This window comes from Eufriesea mexicana, unplaced genomic scaffold (assembly GCF_001483705.2).
Source record: "Eufriesea mexicana isolate 0111107269 unplaced genomic scaffold, ASM148370v2 scaffold4744748802, whole genome shotgun sequence".
Taxonomy (NCBI): domain Eukaryota; kingdom Metazoa; phylum Arthropoda; class Insecta; order Hymenoptera; family Apidae; genus Eufriesea; species Eufriesea mexicana.
In genome coordinates, this window is record NW_016907922.1 from 90,256 (window position 1) to 112,668 (window position 22,413).

At 33.1% G+C, this 22,413-nt stretch overlaps 1 protein-coding gene across 1 annotated transcript in view; it reads left to right on the plus strand.

The window, feature by feature from the left end:
- The window catches only part of Cad89D (cadherin 89D), an 80,278-nt gene that overhangs the window by 26,634 nt on the left and 31,231 nt on the right, over nt 1-22,413 (plus strand). Inside the window, exons 2-6 of the mRNA XM_017897505.1 lie at nt 3,849-3,979; nt 5,770-5,928; nt 9,840-9,948; nt 12,763-12,965; nt 14,531-14,659. Coding sequence (XP_017752994.1) covers nt 3,849-3,979; nt 5,770-5,928; nt 9,840-9,948; nt 12,763-12,965; nt 14,531-14,659 — 731 coding nt within the window. The remainder of the gene's footprint in view (nt 1-3,848; nt 3,980-5,769; nt 5,929-9,839; nt 9,949-12,762; nt 12,966-14,530; nt 14,660-22,413) is intronic.

A 22,413-nucleotide genomic window follows, 5' to 3' on the forward strand; every position in this document is an offset into this window, starting at 1 on the left:
AAAAGGAAATTGAAGACGGTCCCTTTTGTCAGCTCTAGTGAATATAGCTATATATACTATAGTAAGTACAAGTAAATACTTCCTCTGACTACCAATCTTACTATAAAATCAACCTTATTATTATTATTATTATTATTATTATTATTATTATTATTATTATTACTAATATTATTATATAGAGGAATCAATTTTTCTCCTCGATTGTTACCTTTTTATTCGGTAAGTCAATTTCAGTTTAGTAATAAATGAATTAATAAATAACAACTATAAACAATAAATTGAAGACGGTCCTTTTTATCAGCTCTAGTAAATACTATAGTAAGTACGAGTAAATACTTCTTCTGTCTATCAAAGTTACTATAAAATTAACCTTATTATTATTATTATTAATATTATTATTATTATTATTATTATTATTATTATTATTATTATTATTATATCGAGGAATAAATTTTTCTCGGCGATTGTTATCTTTTTATTCGGTAAGTTAATTTAGTAATAAATGAATTAATAAGTAACAAGTATAAGCATTAAATTGAAGACGGTCCTTTCTGTCAGCTCTAGTAAATACTATAGTAAGTACAAGTTAAATACTTCCTCTGCTTATCAATATTGCTATAAAATCAACCTTATTATTATTATTATTATTATTATTATTATTATTATTATTATTATTATTATTGCATTGAGGAATAAATTTTTCTCCATGATTGTTATCTCTTTATTCGATAAGTTAATTTAGTAATAAATGAATTAATACATAAGAAGTATATAATAATAAAATGACAAAATGAATAAAGGAATGGAGAAACAATAAAAACGTAATGATAAATGTAAACAATAAGATAAGAATAGAATAAATAGATCCAATTCCGAAGTAACAGTTTCAGAAATGGCGTAAGTGAAACCAGTGTGCATTGACGAAAGACCTTTCCTGGTTGATCTCGTGAAAAATGCGAAAACGACATCGGGTTATAATGTGTAACGCGTCAAACCTGTCCGCCACGCTCTACGAGCTTTAATCACGATAATGGTCGATAGCCAAATTAACCGTGCCAACATGCAAATTCCGTCGTCAATCCTTTCACTCGCGAGTGGACCCCATATTTTCCGGACTTTTCGCACGAAACGTTGTTACACGTACGCGTACGAAATTTTTCTCGTCTCGCGATTACCGTCCACGACGTGAAAATCTGGTTTGCTGAGAAAAAGTGGAAAAAAGGAAATAGGCATCGTAACGGATGAATGAGGAAAAAGTAAAACAGTCGCAGGGATCGGTCGCAGGAAACGGGAAAGTACGATTGAGAATTACTATTAGAAAGTATTTGATTAGTTGTTGAATTCTATTTTGAACCGTGAAAACGGATATTTAAGTGTTTTTCTATATATTACGGAGAATTGGGTTAAGAAACGAGGTATCGAAAGATTCGTAGAATATCTTGTGACGAAAATTGGATCGTTAGCCTTATTCAGGAGGAGATTAATTTTTCTATTTATGAGCCTCGAATTTGAAATTTTCTAAGACTTTGAGAAGCTTGAAATTTTTCAAACTTCGAACTCTGGAAAATCCAACTGCTGAGTTTGTTTTGTAAGAGATATATTTCATTTTAATAATCGAAGGTTTAATTAAATTCTTGTACGAACCTTTATTTATCATAATAATTCTATTAATAGAATCATTATCCTAGTGAATAGATACTGCAAACAATTTGACATTTTTCATTCAACCGACACCTTCAGAAGTGCAATTAGAGCTTTAAGATCGCCAAATCTGTATAATTAATATATAGCTATTATATATATATTAATTATAATAACTATATATTAATAATTATATATAATAACTAATACAGATTATTATACAGATTAATTATACAGATTTGACGATCTTAAAGCTCTAATTGCACTTCTGAAGTGACAATTGAATTAAAAATGTCAAATTGTTTGCAGAATCTATTCACGAAGGTAATGATCCTATTAATAGAATTATACATATATAATAACTGTATATTAATTATACAGATTTGACGCTCTTAAAGCTCTAAATGCACTTCTAAATATGTCGGTTGTTCTAAAAATGTCAAATTGTTTGCAGAATCTATTCACGAGAATAATGATTCTATTAATTGAGTTATTACGGTATAACGTATTGTACAATAATAGCAATTACCCGCTTAATAAATAAATAACTATATAAATAAATAGTTAAACAAAACTCACACAAGAGAAATAACGATGTGGAAAAATACCTGATCTAAATATTTGTTCAGAAACAGTAACATCCAATCTGATTCCGGATTTAATTTACTTTTTTTATCGACTGTAATGTCGGATGTACTGAAACGGATTCCAGAGAATAACATTGATTGCAGCGTGAGGAAATACCTTTCCTTTAATCCCAGATTTTTATTTTTTCCCTTTCTTTCGGAGACTTTCTAGTATTTCGAAGTACCAAATTAAAAAAAGGAAAACAGTATATAAAATTTCGATTTCTGAAAACTTCAAACTTTCTCAGATCTCGAAAAATTCATGCCCAGTATTCTTACCAAATTTTCATCGTACAGCAAACCACAGAAGCTAATCCTATATTGCAAACTTCAAAATAAATCTTCCTAAAACCTTTCAAAGGAACCTATTATTTCGATAAAAATCGTGGGTTACCTGTAATCATATAAAATATTGTAAAAAATAAAAATATAATACAATTGCATTAAACGATTTAATTTTATAATTTCTCTGATTTACTTTTAAAATGCCTACTGCACTTTCTACTTGTAAATATAATTTAATTCGGATCAGTTCTTAATTATACTCTTCGAATTATACTCTTGCGAGACATAATTGATCGTATCGTTGGATCTGAGATTACAAGCCTATATCAGACGTGAGAATCTAAAGACCTGATTTCTAATCAATCTTAATTGAAGATCGTTCATTTTTAACACGTTAAGTGCCCAGCCCGTCTTGCTTGCCGCTCCATTCAGTCCCAGACTAGGCCCAGACTAGGCCGTCAAGTGGGTCCCCGGCGGCGGACCAAGTGTTCATAAATCTCGGAGACACTGTACCAATTGTGATAACAGGAATCCCCAAACGTTAGTTCCAAAGATGGCGAAGAACTTGAAGGTGGAGGACGAGAGGGATGGAGTGAAAATAGCACTACGTTCCCTTAGTAGGACTTTATTATGTGCGGGGGGCCAGTTGCGGAAAACTGAAGGCTAGCATTTTGGGAAGGACCCGTGTCTTTGGAGAGGCGTAAACAAACTGACTCTTTTTCGCCGTTCATTAGGCGCCGAGGTGGTCCGCGTGTCCGCGAGTCATGGGGCCCTGGTCGTAAAGACATAAACCAGGCCCCCATTGACTCGGGACCCTCGATGTCCCGAAGGAGTCGAAAATATTTACAAGGAACCTTCGCTTTCCGCATCTGGGATGTGTCCCTACAAATTTAACACCAAAAGTTAACACTTTTTGGTCCTAGTCTTGGCCGGTCCCTGAGCATCGGCCGGGCCCAAACGGAAAGTCTAGCGCCGGTCCCTGGGAACCGGCGTGGCACTTAACGCGTTAACGTTTTGCACTTGGCGATCTTTTCGTTACAGAAACATAGCAATTCGAAATCTTTTTGCCATAATGTCGACGATATTTTTAAAATGGTAAATAAAAAGTACAAATTAAAAATAACACGTAGAATTATTTTACCTCGATAGTCTACGCGTCGTTGGGCAATTTTAATTTCGAGATGTTAATTAATAACGATCTTTAGAATCTGATTAAATGGCGACTGAGAGTCGCCTCTCGAGTGCAAAGGGTTAAATGTAACTGCGAATAATGTATGCATTGTACTATGTCTACAGGATGCCAGTTCTATCCAGTTGGGGAGTACCTGAAGTTCGTCAGGGTACCAGAAGACCTGACGAAAGGCACGGAGATCTTGTCATTAGAAGCTCATCCGAGGAATCATATCTCGATAATGCCAGTGGATAAGGTAAATACTTCATTGCTAGCTTCCTTATTCTATCAGGCTACCACGATGCCCATAATATGCTGTGTAATCGTCAGTTGTGCTAAATTAAACGTGACATGGAAGTCTTCACGAAGCTGCTTACTCGCGGAAACGTAAACTCCTGGTTCTTTATCAGGAGAATCGAATAATGTAATTTTATTTCGTCATTGTTCTTACTCGAATAGTGGATAATTTATTTAAATTTTAAAGCAGATCAAATTGGGTCAGATGACTTGGAGATTATTATTCTCAGAGATAATTTAATTTTTGAATATTTCAATTTATCTTATATTCTATATATTTTACAATAAAATTATTAAAACTGGTGGAGAATATGGAAAATGAAATAATGAAAAATATTTTTTCAATTAATCAACCCTCTATAATGTGATGCCACTTATTAATTACATATTCGTGAGTATTTTAGTCTTTCTAGAATTTTGTATTTGTTTCATTTAATTACATATTTATATTCTTATTTTATTTTTATATTACTTACTATTTTATTTCGTTAATTTATCATTATTCTGACACCGAATAATTTGTTGACTGTCCATAATTATCACGTTTCAAATGAAACTGAGCAACGTTAATCAGTCGCAAATCAATTTCTGATTAAATGACCAAAGTTCAGATTACAGAGGTATAATTTGACAGAAACTAGATATATGAGTATAATATTCTTCCATGTCATCTCTAGCAGTGCCTAAGAAAGACACTTCCGCTTATGTCTAGGGACATAAAAGTGCAAAGAACTATAGTAAGCTACGGTTTCAATAACGAAGGAAACGATTACGCTTCAGCGTCGCATTTACCGTTGAACGTCTCTGCTAAATGAACCACGGACATAACAATTATGTACACTCATTTACGAAAGTACTCGAACGATTATATTTGCTGTTTTCAATAGCTGGAATGTGCACATTAAACGAAAAAAATAATATAGTATATTTAATGAAAGAAATGTATTAAGATTATAATAATAAAATTAGAAAATAATTCAGCAACGTATAAAATACTTGAAACATGTTTATTAGAAACATGATTCACAAAAGTATTCGAATGTAATCTATCAATAACCAAAAGAATCATTAAGTGTGAAACGAAAAGTTTCAATATGATATTGACGCATCCTTTGCTGCTCTGATAACCTTAAGACGATGCTCCACTTAACACACTAGCGCCACCGCGGCTCTTACTTGTAACGAGTGCACTACGAGTATCCTGTATAACTTGTTTACCAAAATACAGCGTTTTAAAATTACTTAGAACACGCATAATATTATAAAATGTGCTATCATTTTGTCACGCGTTGCATTTTATTAAATATTATATTATTTTTATATTGGAACCTACTATAAACTATTCTCCCAAATTAAATTATTTTAGAAATTTTATTTTCGCAATTAGTAGAGTCTTGTGATCACTTCTGACAGTGTTAACTTCTATCACACTTATTTTGTATTAAATTTAATTAAATTAGGTACTTGTGTTAATAATTAGGTACTTGTAATTAAATTTAATTGGAAGTACCTAGTTATTTTGGTTGTCAGACTTTAATTATTATGATCTAATATTATTGTGAATCTGTTATTGTATCTATTGGCATAGATATTTATTGGCTTGACATAAATATTTCACTTAAATATTTCACTCGTTAAGTGTAACAAGCATAAGTATTCGCATACTTTCGTGTGTGAGGATATCCAAATGGTGTGTTTACCGTTGAACGAGCATGTGCCATCGCGTAATCGAGTCTGCAACTGTTACAGGACGAGGATGCACGTTTCTTCTCTTACAAAGAGACCAACAAGACACATGTCTCTCTAGTGCTGGCCCAGTCATTGGAGGATCTGGTGGACACGGAGGCGCCTAGAAATCTGCTCAAGTTCCGTGTGGTCTGCGATTATTCCGATGGCGGCGATTCTCTGGTAAATTGTAGAAAGTATTCCATCATTATGAACCTTCGATTATCTCACCTGTCTCTATAATGTCATTAAGACATTCTCATCGTTTCACGGTTCCCTGAGTGCCACGTGGCCAGTTAGAGTCGCGTTTCCTTTGTGATCATAATTGGACTATAATGAAGTCATCGAACGAATAATATGGACAATAACCCTTTCAGTGATGATTAAAAAGTTTCACCTAACAGAAACATTCAGATAAACCGAATTAAATTAAATTAAAGGAGTTCGATAAGGTTTGATAAAAAGGATATAAAAATTTTGGGCCAAATTTAATTTTATTAATTGATTTATAATTGAAACCAATTTTTTCTTTAACAAGGAATAAATTTTATTAAATTTGAAACAGAGTTTGCAGTCATTGCTGTAATATATGTTGTACACAATGTGTATTGTATATCATATATATTGTATATAATGTAATAAATAATAATTGGTAAAATTATGTAACTAAAGTTTAGTCAGTTATATCAAATTGTGTCTAGAATTATTATAATAATTGCATTAATTATAATAGGTAAAACTGTGAAAAGTTTGAGAGGATCTTTCAGCTGGCTAGTTACGCGACTCAAAGTTCCCAGATGTATTCCGGGTCTCCCTAGACGTCTAGTTCCTTTTTCTGCCGCGCGTGCGCACGCAAACGTAACTGGAGCGTGGAGGTACCGGTCTCGATACGAACGGACCTTTGCTACCGGTTTTGTGATTCTGTCACGTGCTAATAAACGTTTATGCAACTATTTGGTCGGAATGTCGCGGATTGGAGAAACCGTTACGATACTGATTACTATTTTTACCGAGCCGCGAGATTTAATTTCTCTTCCACAACATGGCGTCACTATTGCTACTTCGCGTGAATAATGAAACACCCTAGATTTTATCTTTCGAAAAAATTTCTTCCATTTATTTGCTCACGTTCATTTAAAATACCCATAATTTCCTTGCACTTAATTTTGCAGCCATAATCACGATTGACTTATCTCTCGTTAGCGTTATTCAAGTAATTTAAAGTATTAATGTGGAATTTTTCCAAATATTTGCGAAATTAAAATATGAAGAATTTATCAGTTTATTTCACGAAAGACACGATATTTGGAAAAATTTCACATTGATACACATTATTAAATACCTTGAATAATACCAACGAGAGTTAAATCTGTCATGACTGTGGCTGCAAAATTAAGTACCTGAAATTTAAGTCCCGTAAAAATTACTGAAAAAATCCAGCCCCTCCTTCCACAAAAATTTAAACTCATAAAATGCATGGAATCTTGAACCACGCTATTAAGAGCCTCGTCATCCAAATCTTATGTCCCTCAAACATCTTAATCCTGAAATTTTCATACCTTCAAGTGCCACTTAACTCGCGGTGATCATCTTCCCATGGATCATACGTCGTCAATTAACTTCTTAATCAACGTGGATCCTCGTCTTTGCCTTCCAACGATCCTCGACATATGTTCTCGTCAGCTCTGCTTGTACCGCCTCGAAATTTATCCTCAATTTCTGGAAACGAGCTCCCAGTGCGCGGTTTCGCGCAAGTATGCAATAAAACTGGAAGAAGGTACACGGAGTACCGTTGTTACGCGTTTCTTTCTCCTCGCCGACTATCAGATGGTAGGTTTGCATGCGTTAATGCAATCTCTGCTAATAAATCTCGGGTAATACTGTTATGCGTCTCCGCCTGCTCACAGTGATATTAAATATCGAGGAGAGGGAGCAAGGAAATGGATACAGGCAGAGGATCGAGCTGCTGGAGAGCGATGGAAAGGATATTAAAATCGATCCAAGGACTATGTCGACGTGATGCGTACCTTGAAAGCAAACCATAAGCCGCGAACAGTTCTTCTCCGACTAACTATCTCTCTGTTATTCATCTTTCATGGATGTACCGATATATCTGCTCTCTATTCTGCTCTATCTATAGGCTTCTTCGACAGTCTTCCTTTTTCTTTTCAACCACTCTGCATTCGAATAATTGGAAAATACGACGTGGAATTAGGATTAAGGTTGGGGTACTATGAAGGGGTTGGTATTGTTGATTGGAGAATGTGGAGTGGGATTGACGAGGAATTTTTAGCCGGAGGAGGGTGTGAGAGGTGTTTGAAGGTGCTCGTGATTGGTTTGACGATGATGAAAGTTCGAAATGCGTAAATCATGGAAGAGAAGACAGGGTTAGTGTGTATATATAGCTTGTAATGATATGGTGGTTGATAATTGAAGTTGCATGTGAATTAGTGTGTAAATTGTTTGCTGTGAAATTGGCAATGATTGAGGGAACTGTTAGGATGTTAACTCAATTTTGGGGTAATTAAATAATTAGGAGTAATTCTTCATGCTTTCTCTAACGTTGGATTTGAATCATTACATATGTGTATAGGATAAGGTATATCATGTAGTATACTACGTAGTATAGTATAGTATATAATAATAATAGCTTACAGATGCGGTATATAATAATACTATACAGGCATATAATTTAGTAATAGAGAATAGTAATACTATATGAATGCACTATATTTAATTATGTATTGTGATTTACTATATAGCAATAGTGCTGACGCAATATATAGATATCGAATAATATATTTATTATAATATTTAATAGTAATATATATAGCATATAGTATGTAGTATATATTAATATTAATATAATAATAGCATTCAAAAGTATAATGTATCTTGCAATAATAGTTTATAGTACATTATATAATACTAATTATAAATGTTGATAAAGGTGATAGCCATTAAAAATGAATAAAAATCGCTTTGGAAAATTAGATGTTCGTTCCTGGTTACTTAACATGTTGTCAGTTGACAAGCAGTGTATATCGAGATATACCATAAAATATCTCTGGGTCTAATCCAAGCATGAATTTCGATTCGCCTGAGAACTGCTTATTATGTCCTAGTGCAGGGTTCGCAACTATAAGTGACGGAAAAAATCCTCAGTTTCCTGTTACCTTGGCATAACATATTTAAAAAGACATTGCGTGACATTGTTTATTACTGTACAAGAGGTTATGTCGCAAAGATACTGAAAATTGCACATTTTCTCTGTCCATTCCGGAAACTCTGCTCTGTACTTTGTCCTATCATACAGTCCTCCTTGTGTTCAGTATCCTCTGGCTTCGTTTAAAATTGTGTCACCTATATCGTTTCAGAGAAGAACCTTCGAACTATTATGGAAACAAAAATGAAATTAAAATTAAAAAGTAGCCATTGGAGCATCCATAGAAAAATTAAAACGTTCATAATAATACCTTATATTCTTATAATAATTATTATAATTATACTAACTTCCTCTTCTTTTATTATTCACAGTATCTGCATTATTAATATTCATGTTACATTATATATCATTTCTAATATCATTTGTTTATTTAGCATTTAAATTACATAACTTTCTTCGATGATAGTTTTATTATCAACAATTTGACATTGTACTGAACATTATGCACAGTAAAAACATTTACCCAATAAAATAAAAACATAATCTAATAAAATATACAATAAATATCGTATATGCAGACTAATAGCCTAATAGCTGTAATAAAATATAAAAAATTAAAAAATTGAAACTAAATGTATCTGACAGAAATTATCATAATCATTGGTAACCTAGCAATACTAATTAAGGGTTGAAACTCATCGTGTACCCCTGGTATATCTCTCTCCATTCCCAATTCCCAACCAATTAATTAATTCCTGCCCGAATTTGTTCTGCTATGCAATATCTGTATACATGGTCAATAAAAGCAATCGAGATCGAAGAGTTTGCATCGAAAGGAATGTATAATATTAGATCCCCCTTCGAGATGCAGTGCTTTCGAACCCGTGCACGCTACACAACGCTCATATACCAACGTTTATGCTTGTAGGTGACGTCGCACCTGTCAGTGACGGTCTACGTGGAGGACATAAACGATCATGCTCCGCAATTTGTCGATGCGCCTTATCACGTAACCGTGGACGAGCTTACCCCAGTCGGTGAGATATACTGCATACGAACTAGCCTTAAGTCGAACCGTGCTTGGTCCTTTACTTCCGGAACGCTGTACCGAGAATATCTTGCTGGAAATTCAATTTTCAACCAAGATGGGGGCTAACTAAAAATTAAAGCACCTTTCCTATGTAATGACATATCTACATAAAATTTGTGTAACGAAAGTAAAAATTTTATGTATAAAAATATGCATAATTATGGAATTTTATCTATAGAATTTTAAAGAATTATATAATTTTATACACAAGAAGTACATAATTTTGTATATAGAATTTTATAGAAATATGTAGTTTTATACATAGAATATTATATGTAATAAATATAGAATTTTATATAAAGGATGTTCCTATATATATTTTATATATTTATTAAAATTTGGTAATATAAAAGCAGGTAATGCGTGTAAGATACCTTTTTCTCCTTTCAAATGGAAAGTTCAATTTTTGTGTATTACTGTAACAAGGAGAAAGGAGTTTAGATAAATCTAGAGCTGATTAATTTTAAATGCTTTTAAGGTAAACTTTTAGGCTAGTAAAATTGTTATGTCTCGCACGTTTGCAGTAAGAGTGAGTTACTTAAAGTAATTTACAGACCTAGATTTTATCGGCGATTTTCATCTACCTGTGATACTATGTAATTTCTACTGTAATAGTGGTAAACTGTGTAATACTAAGGGGAAAGTAAAGTGTCCTTTCTAAAACACTCACACTTTCGAATTCCCAGTTTTGCCGCTTAAACTCATGATTAATCCGTCACTTTGAAAACCTTATTTGGTAGGTTTAACTACATGAAACTCGAAAAAATTTAATTTCAATAGTACATACTTATGCAACTTTCATAGAGTTAGTCAGGCAATTAGTCTCCCAGAAGTAATTAAAAATTCCAAAGAAATAAGTTATATTTTATATATGGGAATTTCAATTTCATTATTAACTCTGAGCAGCACTAATATAGTCTGTGGTTATTGAACTTATAGTAACAATTATATTCCTTTTACTATACTATTCACTTCCAATTTAGTAATTTATAAAAATGGAGACAGAAAGTTACTTAAAAATAAATGGGAAATTGAAAATTTATTTTCATTGCAAGCTTTCATGACACGTTTCATTGAAAAATTAATTTCAGTACCCTTTTCACTCTATACAGTGACTGTTAAAAATTTCCACTACTATAGTAACGAATCTCTGCAAACAAATACCTATATATAAATATAGTGAATATCTTCATTGCATAAGAGAACATTTTTAATTTTTCCTAGAAGAAAGAATTTCATTAATATAAAATATCAATCAAAATATGAACTGCACACTTATCCTGCAGACTTACACAAGTCCTTGATACCTCTTTCCTAGAAGTACAAAACATTCTATAAGTTTCTTCCTTCATATTTTCATATAAAATAAATCTGTACCTCATTGTGCCACCAATTATGTAACACTCTGTACACTTTCTATCTTATTATCTGCACTGCTCCAAAATCTAAATCACAGATCTGTTATGACAGCCATACTAATGAGTCTAACTAGTATACCCAGCACAAGAAAAGGCCCCTTCATTCCATTCCTTCCTTTCTTAGCATTACTACAGTGCCACGAATTTTTCAAAAAGTTTGATTATTACTGTAGCATATAGGTATACTCAAATCCTCTTAAAACACGGTGCGAAAATTACGACACGCTTCCTATAACACGACATTTTCACGACACGGTTTCCATGTACTACAACTTCATAAACTCCGAGGAAAATAATCCTCTTCCTTCTTTCACGTAGAGCAACACTCATTCACAGTAAACTAAAAAGAAAAGAAGACACGTAAGAATATCTAAATTTTTAAGAAAAATGTGTCAATTATAACGAATACAAATAGCAAATACAGGAAATCAGATATTTTTCAAAATATTGTTGGACAGTAAGGTGCTTCTTCATGAGATGCAAAAATGGGTAATATTGTAAACAATTATCAAACCCAATTTCATTTCAGAAAATATTTATATAATAAACCAAAAAAACAAGGAAACAGTTAAGAGAATCCTAATTTTTAAGAGAAATATGACAATTATTATGGATATAAATACAAAAATTCAGATATTTCTCAAATTATTATTAAACAGTAGGAAAGGTGCTTTTTATGATTTACAACAATAAACAATATTATAAACAACCATCAAACACAATTTCACTTCAGAAAATATTTATGCAATAAACTAAAAAGAAAAGGAGACACGTAAGAGTATCCTAATTTTTAATAAAAATGTGTCAATTATAATGAATACAAATACAAAAAATCAGATATTTTTCAAAATATTGTTGGACAGTAGGAAGAGTGCTTGTTTATGAGTTGCAACAATGAATAATATTATAAACAAGTATTAAACACAATTTCACTTAAGAAAATATTTATACAGTAAACTAAAAACAAAAGACACGTAAGAATATCTTAATTTTTAAGGAAAATGTGTCAATTATAATGGATGAAAGTAGTAAATACAAGAAATCGGATATTTTTCAAAATATTACATCACAATGTTAATTATCAATTATAATTTTTACAAATACAGAAAATCGGATATTTTTCAAGATATTGTTGAACAATAGGAAGGGTGGTTGTTTATGATTTGCAACAATGGACAATATTATAAACAATCGTGAAACACAATTCCGCAACAGAAAATATTTCCGCAAGATTGCACAGTTGAGAAAATGACTTGCCACCAAGACCACCGTGGGTTTTCGTCGAAAGCCGCGAAGTATCAGCAGACCTATCCTTAATGAATCGGAAATCGTTCTGTCCTCAGGTGTTACGATATTCCGTGGGATCCACGCGGTGGACGGAGACAAGCCGAATACGCCGAACAGCGACGTGCGGTACGCGATAGTGAAAGGCAACGAAGAGGGCAAATTTTCACTAGAATCTGGCCACAAAACCTCTCTTATACTACGCAAACCGGTGGACTTCAGCAACGGCGACCGCGAGTTCACGCTGGTCATCGCGGCCACGGTGAGTACGCGACTCGATATTGCACCGGCTAATACTCCGTTCGTAGAAAATCGTATTATCCGCGGTGAAAGTTGCCCGGCGTCGATGTCGCCTGAATAATTGCAGGTCAAACGAAGAGTCTTTGTACATCGTCACTAGGTCGTTCTTGATTGACAATGATTAGTGACGGAGTTGTTTGAGGTAACTGTGTATAGCTTCGAATAGTAAGTGGACTGTAAGAATTACCTTAATACTGCAGGGATTAACTATGGTGGTAATTTATTAATAAATTATTACTGTGCGCGAGTGACGATTAAACATACGAATTATCTCTTTACGCGAATCTATATGGATTTTCAACTTAATATAGCTAATTAATTAGCTTAACTTATTTCTATAAAATTAATTAAAAATTATTAAAATTAATTTATTCTTATGAAATTAACTGTGTATAGCTTCGAATATTAAGTGGACTGTAAGAATTACCTTAATACTGCAGGGATTAACTATGGTGGTAATTTATTAATAAATTATTACTGTGCGCGAGTGACGATTAAACATACGAATTATCTCTTTACGCGAATCTATATGGATTTTCAATTTAACATAGCTAATTAATTAGCTTAACTTATTTCTATAAAATTAATTAAAAATTATTGAAATTAATTTATTTGTATAAAATTTACTTTGTATAGCTTCGAATATTAAGTGGATTGTAAGAATTACCTTAATACTGCAGAGATTAACTATGGTGGTAATTTATTAATAAATTATTACTGTGCGCGAGTGACGATTAATCATACGAATTATCTCCTTACGTGAATCCATATCGATTCTCATCTTAATACAGCTAATTAATTAGCTTAGCTTATTTCTACAAAATTAATTAAAAAATTATTCAAATTAATTTATTTCTATAAAATTAATTAACTTAGCTTAATACTTCAATTTCATAATTTAATAACAAGTCAGTTTGCAACAACTAACCGTACACTTCAAATTGTCTACAGAAAACTGTCTCCTGACCACTCTTAACCTTCTTTATATATCTTCCCACCACTTCATAACCTAGCTTTGTAGAAAACCACGTTTTCCGACGACTCCCTTAACATGACCAAGTATGACCATATATATGGCCACATTGGGCCATATACTTGAACTACATTGAATTACATTGAATGAAAATTGACACTTAGTTCATTTTGAATATAACCGCAAATTAGAAGATACTTTGAAATAAAAAGTGCCCCATTGAACAATTTAAAATTTTTATTAGAACATCGAAAACGTATTAGAATAATTCTTGCATCTACCGGTGCACTCACGTGGTGTCCTGAGAGGAACATATGATTTCAGCGTGGCAATCAAAAGATTAACAAAGTCTTTATTCTCGTTACAAATTTATATGTGACTTTTGAGAAGAATGACACCGCCGAGTACGTACTAGATCTTTTGACAATGGCGCTCCAAACTGAATACTAGCGCAAGAGTGGGGTGACTGTGATGATTGGCAATATTTCTATCGGAATTAGGAAGCAAGTGGGGGTTGTTTATGTTCATTGTCGCCTCGTCTTATCGTGTTTCAGGACCGTGGTGTGCCCACCAGGAGTACCAACACGACAGTGAAGATAACGGTAGAGGCCAACGATGATCTCGATCCGAAGTTCACACTGGATGTGTACAGAGCGAAGATTTACGAGTTTTACCCTATGCCGGTGAGAGTTTTTCATTTAAATTAACATTAATTACGATTTATCAAGGTGTCCCAAAAATCGTGGATGATTCTATATTTAAAAGTGAGACGAATCAAGGAATATCGTTTTATAATTAATTAAATATTTTTCATGGGGTATTACATGCACCATGGAACACGTTAATATACTGTGACGAATCAGTAATCAATCATTCTACAGAATGATACGTATTTTTTTCCTCTTTTTAATTTCAATTGAAGTATATCTTCTGAAATGTAATAATGTGTATAATTGCATTTTTAGCTGTTTTATTCTTATCTTTTTAAAATTATTTTTGTTATTATTTTTATTACTTTTTAATAATAATTATTATCTTTTTTCCTAGAGAATGAAAAGATATATTTGTTAAGAAAAATTAAATTTTACGTTGGTCTGTGCAGAAGAATAATTATGGTAAAATTTTTGAAGAATATTAATTTACTGTTTTATTTTAGAATATTTTCTCTTCGTTATTTAATTGTTAATGAAATATTAATACAAAGGAAAGCAGAAAATTCCATTCCTATAGAATCTTATTCTTTGTTAATAATACTGTACGTGATTGAGTATGAATGAGTGAAAGTGGCGTGTCTTGAATACTATGAAATTGACATTCGCATTTGAATAGCTTGTAGGCATTACATTATACCAGCAATTAAATTAATTAAATTCGTTATAAATTTTTGTTCACACGTGAATGAGTAACATCGTGTTACGTTGCGTATTTTTATAATTATTACTGAAAGCGTGGATACCTTAACGATCATCGGTGTAACAGATACACGTAATAACTTTCTAATTGTATATAAATTAAGGCTGTTAGTATCGTTTTCAGGCAATAGACTCGTCAAATTGCTCGTAAAATTTATTCAATTGATTCACGCATTTCCATAGTTGTTTCCCTCGCATGACACTATTTATTCGCAATTTAGACAGCAATTAATGATTTTCTAGTATTTCACACGTGAATATTTAATCGGTTACAATAAATTGCTAAATAACGTGATTTGATCTCTTATTAAATCCTTTTATTTATCAGAACAAAATGAATTTTCTTTATTTAATAATAATGTGCTAAAAAATTTAGAAAAATTTAGCAATTGGAAATGTTTCTGAAAAATGGCAGATAAATCAAAATGACTTAATTAAGAAAATCATATCAAAAGCCTTAAATAAAAAAAAAAAAAAAGATAAAAATACTGAAATTTCAGCAGTCAATAAAAATCTTTCAATTTATCTCAAAAATAGGAATATTGAGCTTAAATTTTAAAAGAATATTTTTAGATATGTGGCCACTCATTGAAGATGATTTACCATAAAAGTGTTTAAAGAAATTTTTTTATTTATTTTCTCATTTTCTCCAAATTCTCTATCATTCGTTAGAGTAGTAAGATTTGTCAAAATTTAAATGCACTCTCCATTTTTAATATCGATATATCGATTTTCAATGATTGCAAAATATCTCTAACACTGACGGAATTACCTAAAGGAATTTTTCTACGACTTCAAGCGATTTATCTATCACGTCACGAAATAAAAAATTGGCCAGGTATTGGATAAAAACTGTGCCGGTGGTAATCAGTTGATTGTACTGGAATGACGCAATTGCAAGGAGCAGCGTGTAATTTCGACTTGGAAAATATCACGGTGTAACTGTATAAAACCAGTCATAATTAAACACCGACGGCGATTATTCGATTATGCAATCGCGAAACGGCCACGCGCTTGCGTACGCTTATATTAAGCCGGATCCACACGTTCTGCGTACGATGAACCGTGTACTGAAGTACGTAATTACATTTACAGCTTTGTGTACTTTGCAAATAGTAAATGATTAATAGCTGTAGAAATAAAAAGGGTATGGAACAATCCCTCAGTTTTACTATATATGAAATAGCTTTATTCATGAATGATGTATGGTATCCAAGGTATAATAATATGATAGTAATAATTTTTTCTCGAACCAAGAATTTCTCAACATTTTGAAATTACGTCTACTTTATTGAACACTACTTTCCACATTTTATTTTAAATAATTAAAATAATGGAAATTACGTTGTTCCTCAAGATACTGTTTTCATTAGAACTTTCATCCTTGATGTAAATTAAATATTAATGAGAATTTTTGTTTCAGGTATGAATGGTATAAATAATATATATTATACTCTATATAAAGAGTATTATTTCTAGTAGAAACTTAAATATTTAGTATAATTAGTTTTAATTGTAGACTTCTTTTTCTTGGCATAAATAGTGTCTTGAATTTTATTCTGGAAAATTTCAATCTTCAGTAGAATGGCGAATATTTAGATGGTTTAGGATGTATTCTTTGCTCCCATTTCCATGAAAAGTCCGCGCCTATATGGCAGAGAATACGATTCCATATCGCTGGTTCGCATTCAAATACATCCAAACATTCTCAAACCCTCTCGTTAGACTGTCCCACTGCACTAAATTCGCAACACGAACGTTTCGATGAATATGTGGATCGAGATGGAAATCGTCAACGTTCGAATATTTGCTTCCTTTGACTTGGATCCGAAGAGAAGCATTCTAGAATCGACGAATAACTGGCATTCGCCAATGTCACTGGATACACGCGTGCTGTTACTCGTCGAATGATGAATATTTGTTCAATAACATTGTTACAGAGTGAAACATGTGAGAGAACATTTCTTTTTGTTCAGTGTAGGTAGATATTAATACCTATTTTAAAGTATTCCATAATTGTAATGAAATTCGTGTTAAAAAAGATATTAATACTTTGAAAACTGCGATTAGGAGGTTTGTAACGTTCTTGATAATTAACATTAAGTTCTAGTGTTCGATTTACTATATTTAAAGAAGGTTATGTCAAACGAATTAAAGAATTGCAGTAAATAATTGGAAGTTAAAAGGAGAAATGCATATATTATTTTATTTCATCAAATTTTTATTATATTATATAAATTTTATTCGAATTTTGTAATGAATATTCCGAAAAATTGTTTGAAACGTTTAGAATTCGGTAGGTAATTTCTTCATAATGATTGACAACCGTGCGAAACCGTCTTAAGGCAGTCGTGGGTAGCCACAAGCACTAACAAAAAGTTAACTCGTTAGTTCCAGTTAACAGGTTGAACCATTTACTGTTCTTCCAGTAAACAATTCTTCGAAGGCTAGAATTATTAATCTCCATTTAAACTCAAGTGACGATCGTGTGAAACCGGCTTAAGGCACTCACCCATGTTCGCTAATATTGTCGTCATTCGCCACTTGTATTTAACAGGTTAAGATATTTAGAATTTCTTCAGAAGAGAATTCCTCGGAACATTAAATTATTAATTTCCACTTAACGTCTAGAGATGACCGTGTGAAACTGGCTTAAACCAGTCAGCCATAACCACCAATACTAAGTTAACTCGTCATTTTTATCTCATTAGTTAGAACGTTTAGAATTCCTCTAGAAGATAATTCTCCTAAACTCTGAATCACCCATCTCTGTTTAACGTCAAATGACTCCCGTATGAAACCGGCTTAAGGCAGTCATCAATTTTCATTAATACTGGGTTGGCTCGTCATCCCCATTGAGCAACTTAAAACCTTCAGAATTCCTGCAGATGGTAATTTTTTCAATCGCTGAATTATTAACATTCTTTTACGTCAAATAGTTCCCGTGTGAAACCGACTTAAGTCAGTCTGCAAATTTTATTAATACTCAATTAACTCGTCATCCATATTGAGCAACTTAAAACGTTCAGAATTCCTGCAGACGATATATCTTTTAATCGCTGGATTATTAACCTCTGTTCAGTGTCAAATGATAGCTGTGTGAAACCGGCTTAAGATTGTCCTCATTTCAATTGATACTCCATTGACACTGTATCCCTATTGAGCAACTTAAAACGTTCGGAATCCCTCCAGACGATAATTTCTTTAATCGCTGAATTATTAATCTCCGTTTAACGTCAAACGAGGATCGTGTGAAACCGGCTTAAGGCAGCCGCGCGTATCCGCCGGCAATGACCGCGTCAATGCGCGACGCTGGATGATCGTCGATGGAAGAGCCGCATATTACGGAACAAACGAACTTTCTACGCGGCCATCGAGCCGCAACGCTTCCTTCGGTCGCGTAGCTTCCACGACACTTGCTTTTTTCTATACTCTTTCCTACCGTTGAAACCAATTTGCTCGGTCTCGACGTCGTTGAACTCACCCTTTAATCCCTTCCATCGCCATTCTTCTAAAGCCGTGTACACACTTGTAGACATTATCTCCGAGCACGTGTTCGTGTACCAAATTCCTAGATAGCTGTGCACAGTTCAGAGACAATTGACTGAGTTTTACAATATACAAATGCAGGATGCGTAGTACGCGGTATACAACTATAGTATATGTGCGCGATATACGCAGATACAACTGTCCGTGCGCGTATTTCTTTCTAGCTTCCAAAAGTTCGTCGATCGTGCGTAGATGGACCGTGCGCGGATATGCTGGCTCTCGTGCGCATGCGCGTGGCCACTGACAATGTCCGTAAGCGTGAACGCGACTTAACGCCTACGCGCGTTAAGCTGGCTATTCATCGCGTGAATAGCGCGGTAGATCTAAACAAAACTAAGTAAAAGACCGAAGTTGAAATTTTAATTAAATGTCAGTATCGTGAATACGATCCTTGTCGCATTACCTTTTGTTACTGTCGCGTTTCCTGCTTTCGAAATAAGCGCAATCAACAGTATAAGCTGATAGAATAAACCGGATATGTTACCCGTGAAGCAAGAGTTTCTGAAAGAGTATCGGTAGGCTTCTGTCTCCGAGGTTTACAGTTACTTTGATTACAGTGTACGCGATGCTTCGGGATTTAACTTCGGCAGTTTATTTACTTCATTTCGCGATTATATCGGGGATACCAATTTTTGGAAAATAAAAGTTTAAGATAATATTCCCTATATTCTGTGAAAATTGAAAATTTAAGTCATCGATTCTATTATTTTTTTGGAAATTACGAATTGGAGATAATATGTTTAATATTTTCCAAAGTAAAAATTTAAAAAATTTGAGAATTCTTGATTCCAAAGTAATTATGTAAAATAATTCGGTTTTAGAAGGTTTAATAAAAGATATTACTCCATAGAATACTAATTCTTCGAAGAAGTGACATTTTAAGTCACATTTTCGACAAGCCCCGATTAATCTGACAACGAGTGCCATTAAATCCTATTTCACGCGTGTTGGAAAACCGAAAATCAGTTTCTGCCCGCTGCATCCCTTCGTTCCCACAATCCCGTTCGCAAGTACCATTTTTCCCCCACGCTTGCGAGAGGGCGCTGTTCGTCGCGACGAATGGTCCCGTTTGCGCTACACGCGACGCTCATAATCTAGGCTGTGCCACATCGCGGGAATGTCAGAGGTTAATACTTTCCTGCGCGGAAACCTTGAGGTATAAATTTCGTTCCGAAGGGAAACACGATCGTGCAGCAATGCACGCCCCGATATTTATCGCGACTCGTTCGACTTTCGAGCGATTCACGTTGCCTCGAGTCGTGAGCCGAGATTTATTCGGCGCGGTCCGACGACGGATTCGACGATATACCAAGACGCTGGAAACAGCGTCATCCCCGTGTTCCGTTGCTGAATTAACTTTTCCCCTCGATTTATGCACAGGCGTCTCATAGTCGTTCCGCGACAGTTCTGTCCTTCGAGGTCGGATGATTTTGTTACGAGAGATCGTCAAGATCGGTGTCTGCTTATCGTTTTAGAGAAGTTTGGAAAAGGATGACGTTGATTTCGAGTTTATGGCAGGGGTTGGTTCTGTGTGATCGTAATCATGCGAGTGATTCGGTAGGAGAAGATTTAAACATTTAGAAAATTTTGAAACTTGATATATATATATACATAGAAATTTTATTATTTATTTTTTGGTCCACTTATTGACCAAAGTGGTAAATTATTAGATGATGCTGGTAGCTTCGTGGTAATTAATTTTTCTTAATTTTTAATTTGTGTAAAGAGCGAAACTTTTAATATTTTGAAAAAAAGCATACAGTACGTTCGACAAATTTTGAAATTCACTTTTCTCAAACACATAGTCTTATATGAAAAAATATTGTTATGCAACGAATCAGGGTTCATTTGCAATAAATTATTAGGTTTAATTTAAACCTACAAAATAAATTTCTGAAATTTGGTTTAATTAGATAAAATTAGGTTCAATTTTTATATTAAACTTTGATCAATTTATTAATTACAATTATATTGCTAATATTACATATAAGAATTCAGCAATTCTATAATTTTAGAATAAGCGTCTATGTCTTTCGAATACCTCCTCTAAAATAACATTGAAAATTGGTGATCTTATGGTGAAGTATTATAATTGTATTATTATTATATGTAAAAATTCTGTGATTCAATAATTCTAGCAAAAATGTTAAAAAATTTGAATGCTTTTCTAGGATGATTTTAATAAATTGTAACGCTATAATGGCACCTTAGAGAGACCAATTACGTCGCAGACTAATTATTCGTACATCGTGCGATACTTAGAAGGGAAGTTACTCAGATGACGAACTTGCTCCAGAAAAATAACAATAGTTCCAGTAATCTATCCCATAATTGCCGAGACAGGAGCCATTCGCCTGGAAAGATCCATATCACTTCGAAAAATGGCACTAGTGCAATTAGCTTCGAAACTGGGTATGAAAAGTAACGCATAAGTGACAATCGTTATTTCTCTAACGCAACTTCCTTTGTTAGGCTCATGAGAAATGTTCCATTATTCTAGAAAATTCCGGATCCATAGATGCTTGAATGTCAATCGCTTCTGTGATTGACGTCACTAGAAAATGTCACCATAAGACCTAAATTCGTTTATCGAATTTAGAACCAATTAAATTATAGGTGTACACGTCGAAGTTGGTATCAAGGAGTTCTAAATTATTAAATAGCTTCTGCTCAAAATAACATTGTCCCCTCAGAACCCTATCAAGAATCTGTCACGTGATTCTAATAAATAATTAACCTTACTAAGCTACCTGACTAAGCAAATCTAGTTTACTTACCGAAGAACGAATATTTTTGGAAGACCTAAATTCAACAGATCAAAGCAGTGCAATATTGTCTGAAATCTATCTTTATCCATTGTTGTAAAACTGTTTACTGGTGGTTACTGATCGATACTCATCACGATCTCTTCAATTAGCATCTCATAAATATTTTACGAGAAGATCAATTTAGGATTTCGATGACAATTTCGACAAAGGTAGCAATGCCAATAATTACAGAAATTATTCTTCTACTGATAGATCGGTATAGCAATCAAAATAATTCCTTTTATAAGAATAATTTCATAAGAACAGTAAACCTGTAAAGAACAACTATTTCTTATGGTTTTTAGTCAAACTATAATAGATTTAAAAATTCGTACAAAATTATTATCCTTCAGAAAATGTTCTTCAATTTAAAATCCTAAATTTAACTTCAGAAATACCGTCGTATGGAATATTATAGTGATAATGGTTAAAGAAATTATTCTTATACTGATAGATCGGTATAACAATCAAAATAATTCCTTTTATAAGAATAATTTCATAAGAACAGCGAAGCTGTAAAGAACAACTATTTCTTATGGCTTTTAGTCAAACTACAATACATTTTAAAATTCGTACAAAATTATTATCCTTCAGAACGAGCTCTTTAATTCAAAATCCTAAATTTAACTTCAAAAGTACTGTCATATGGGGTATCGTAATAAATATATT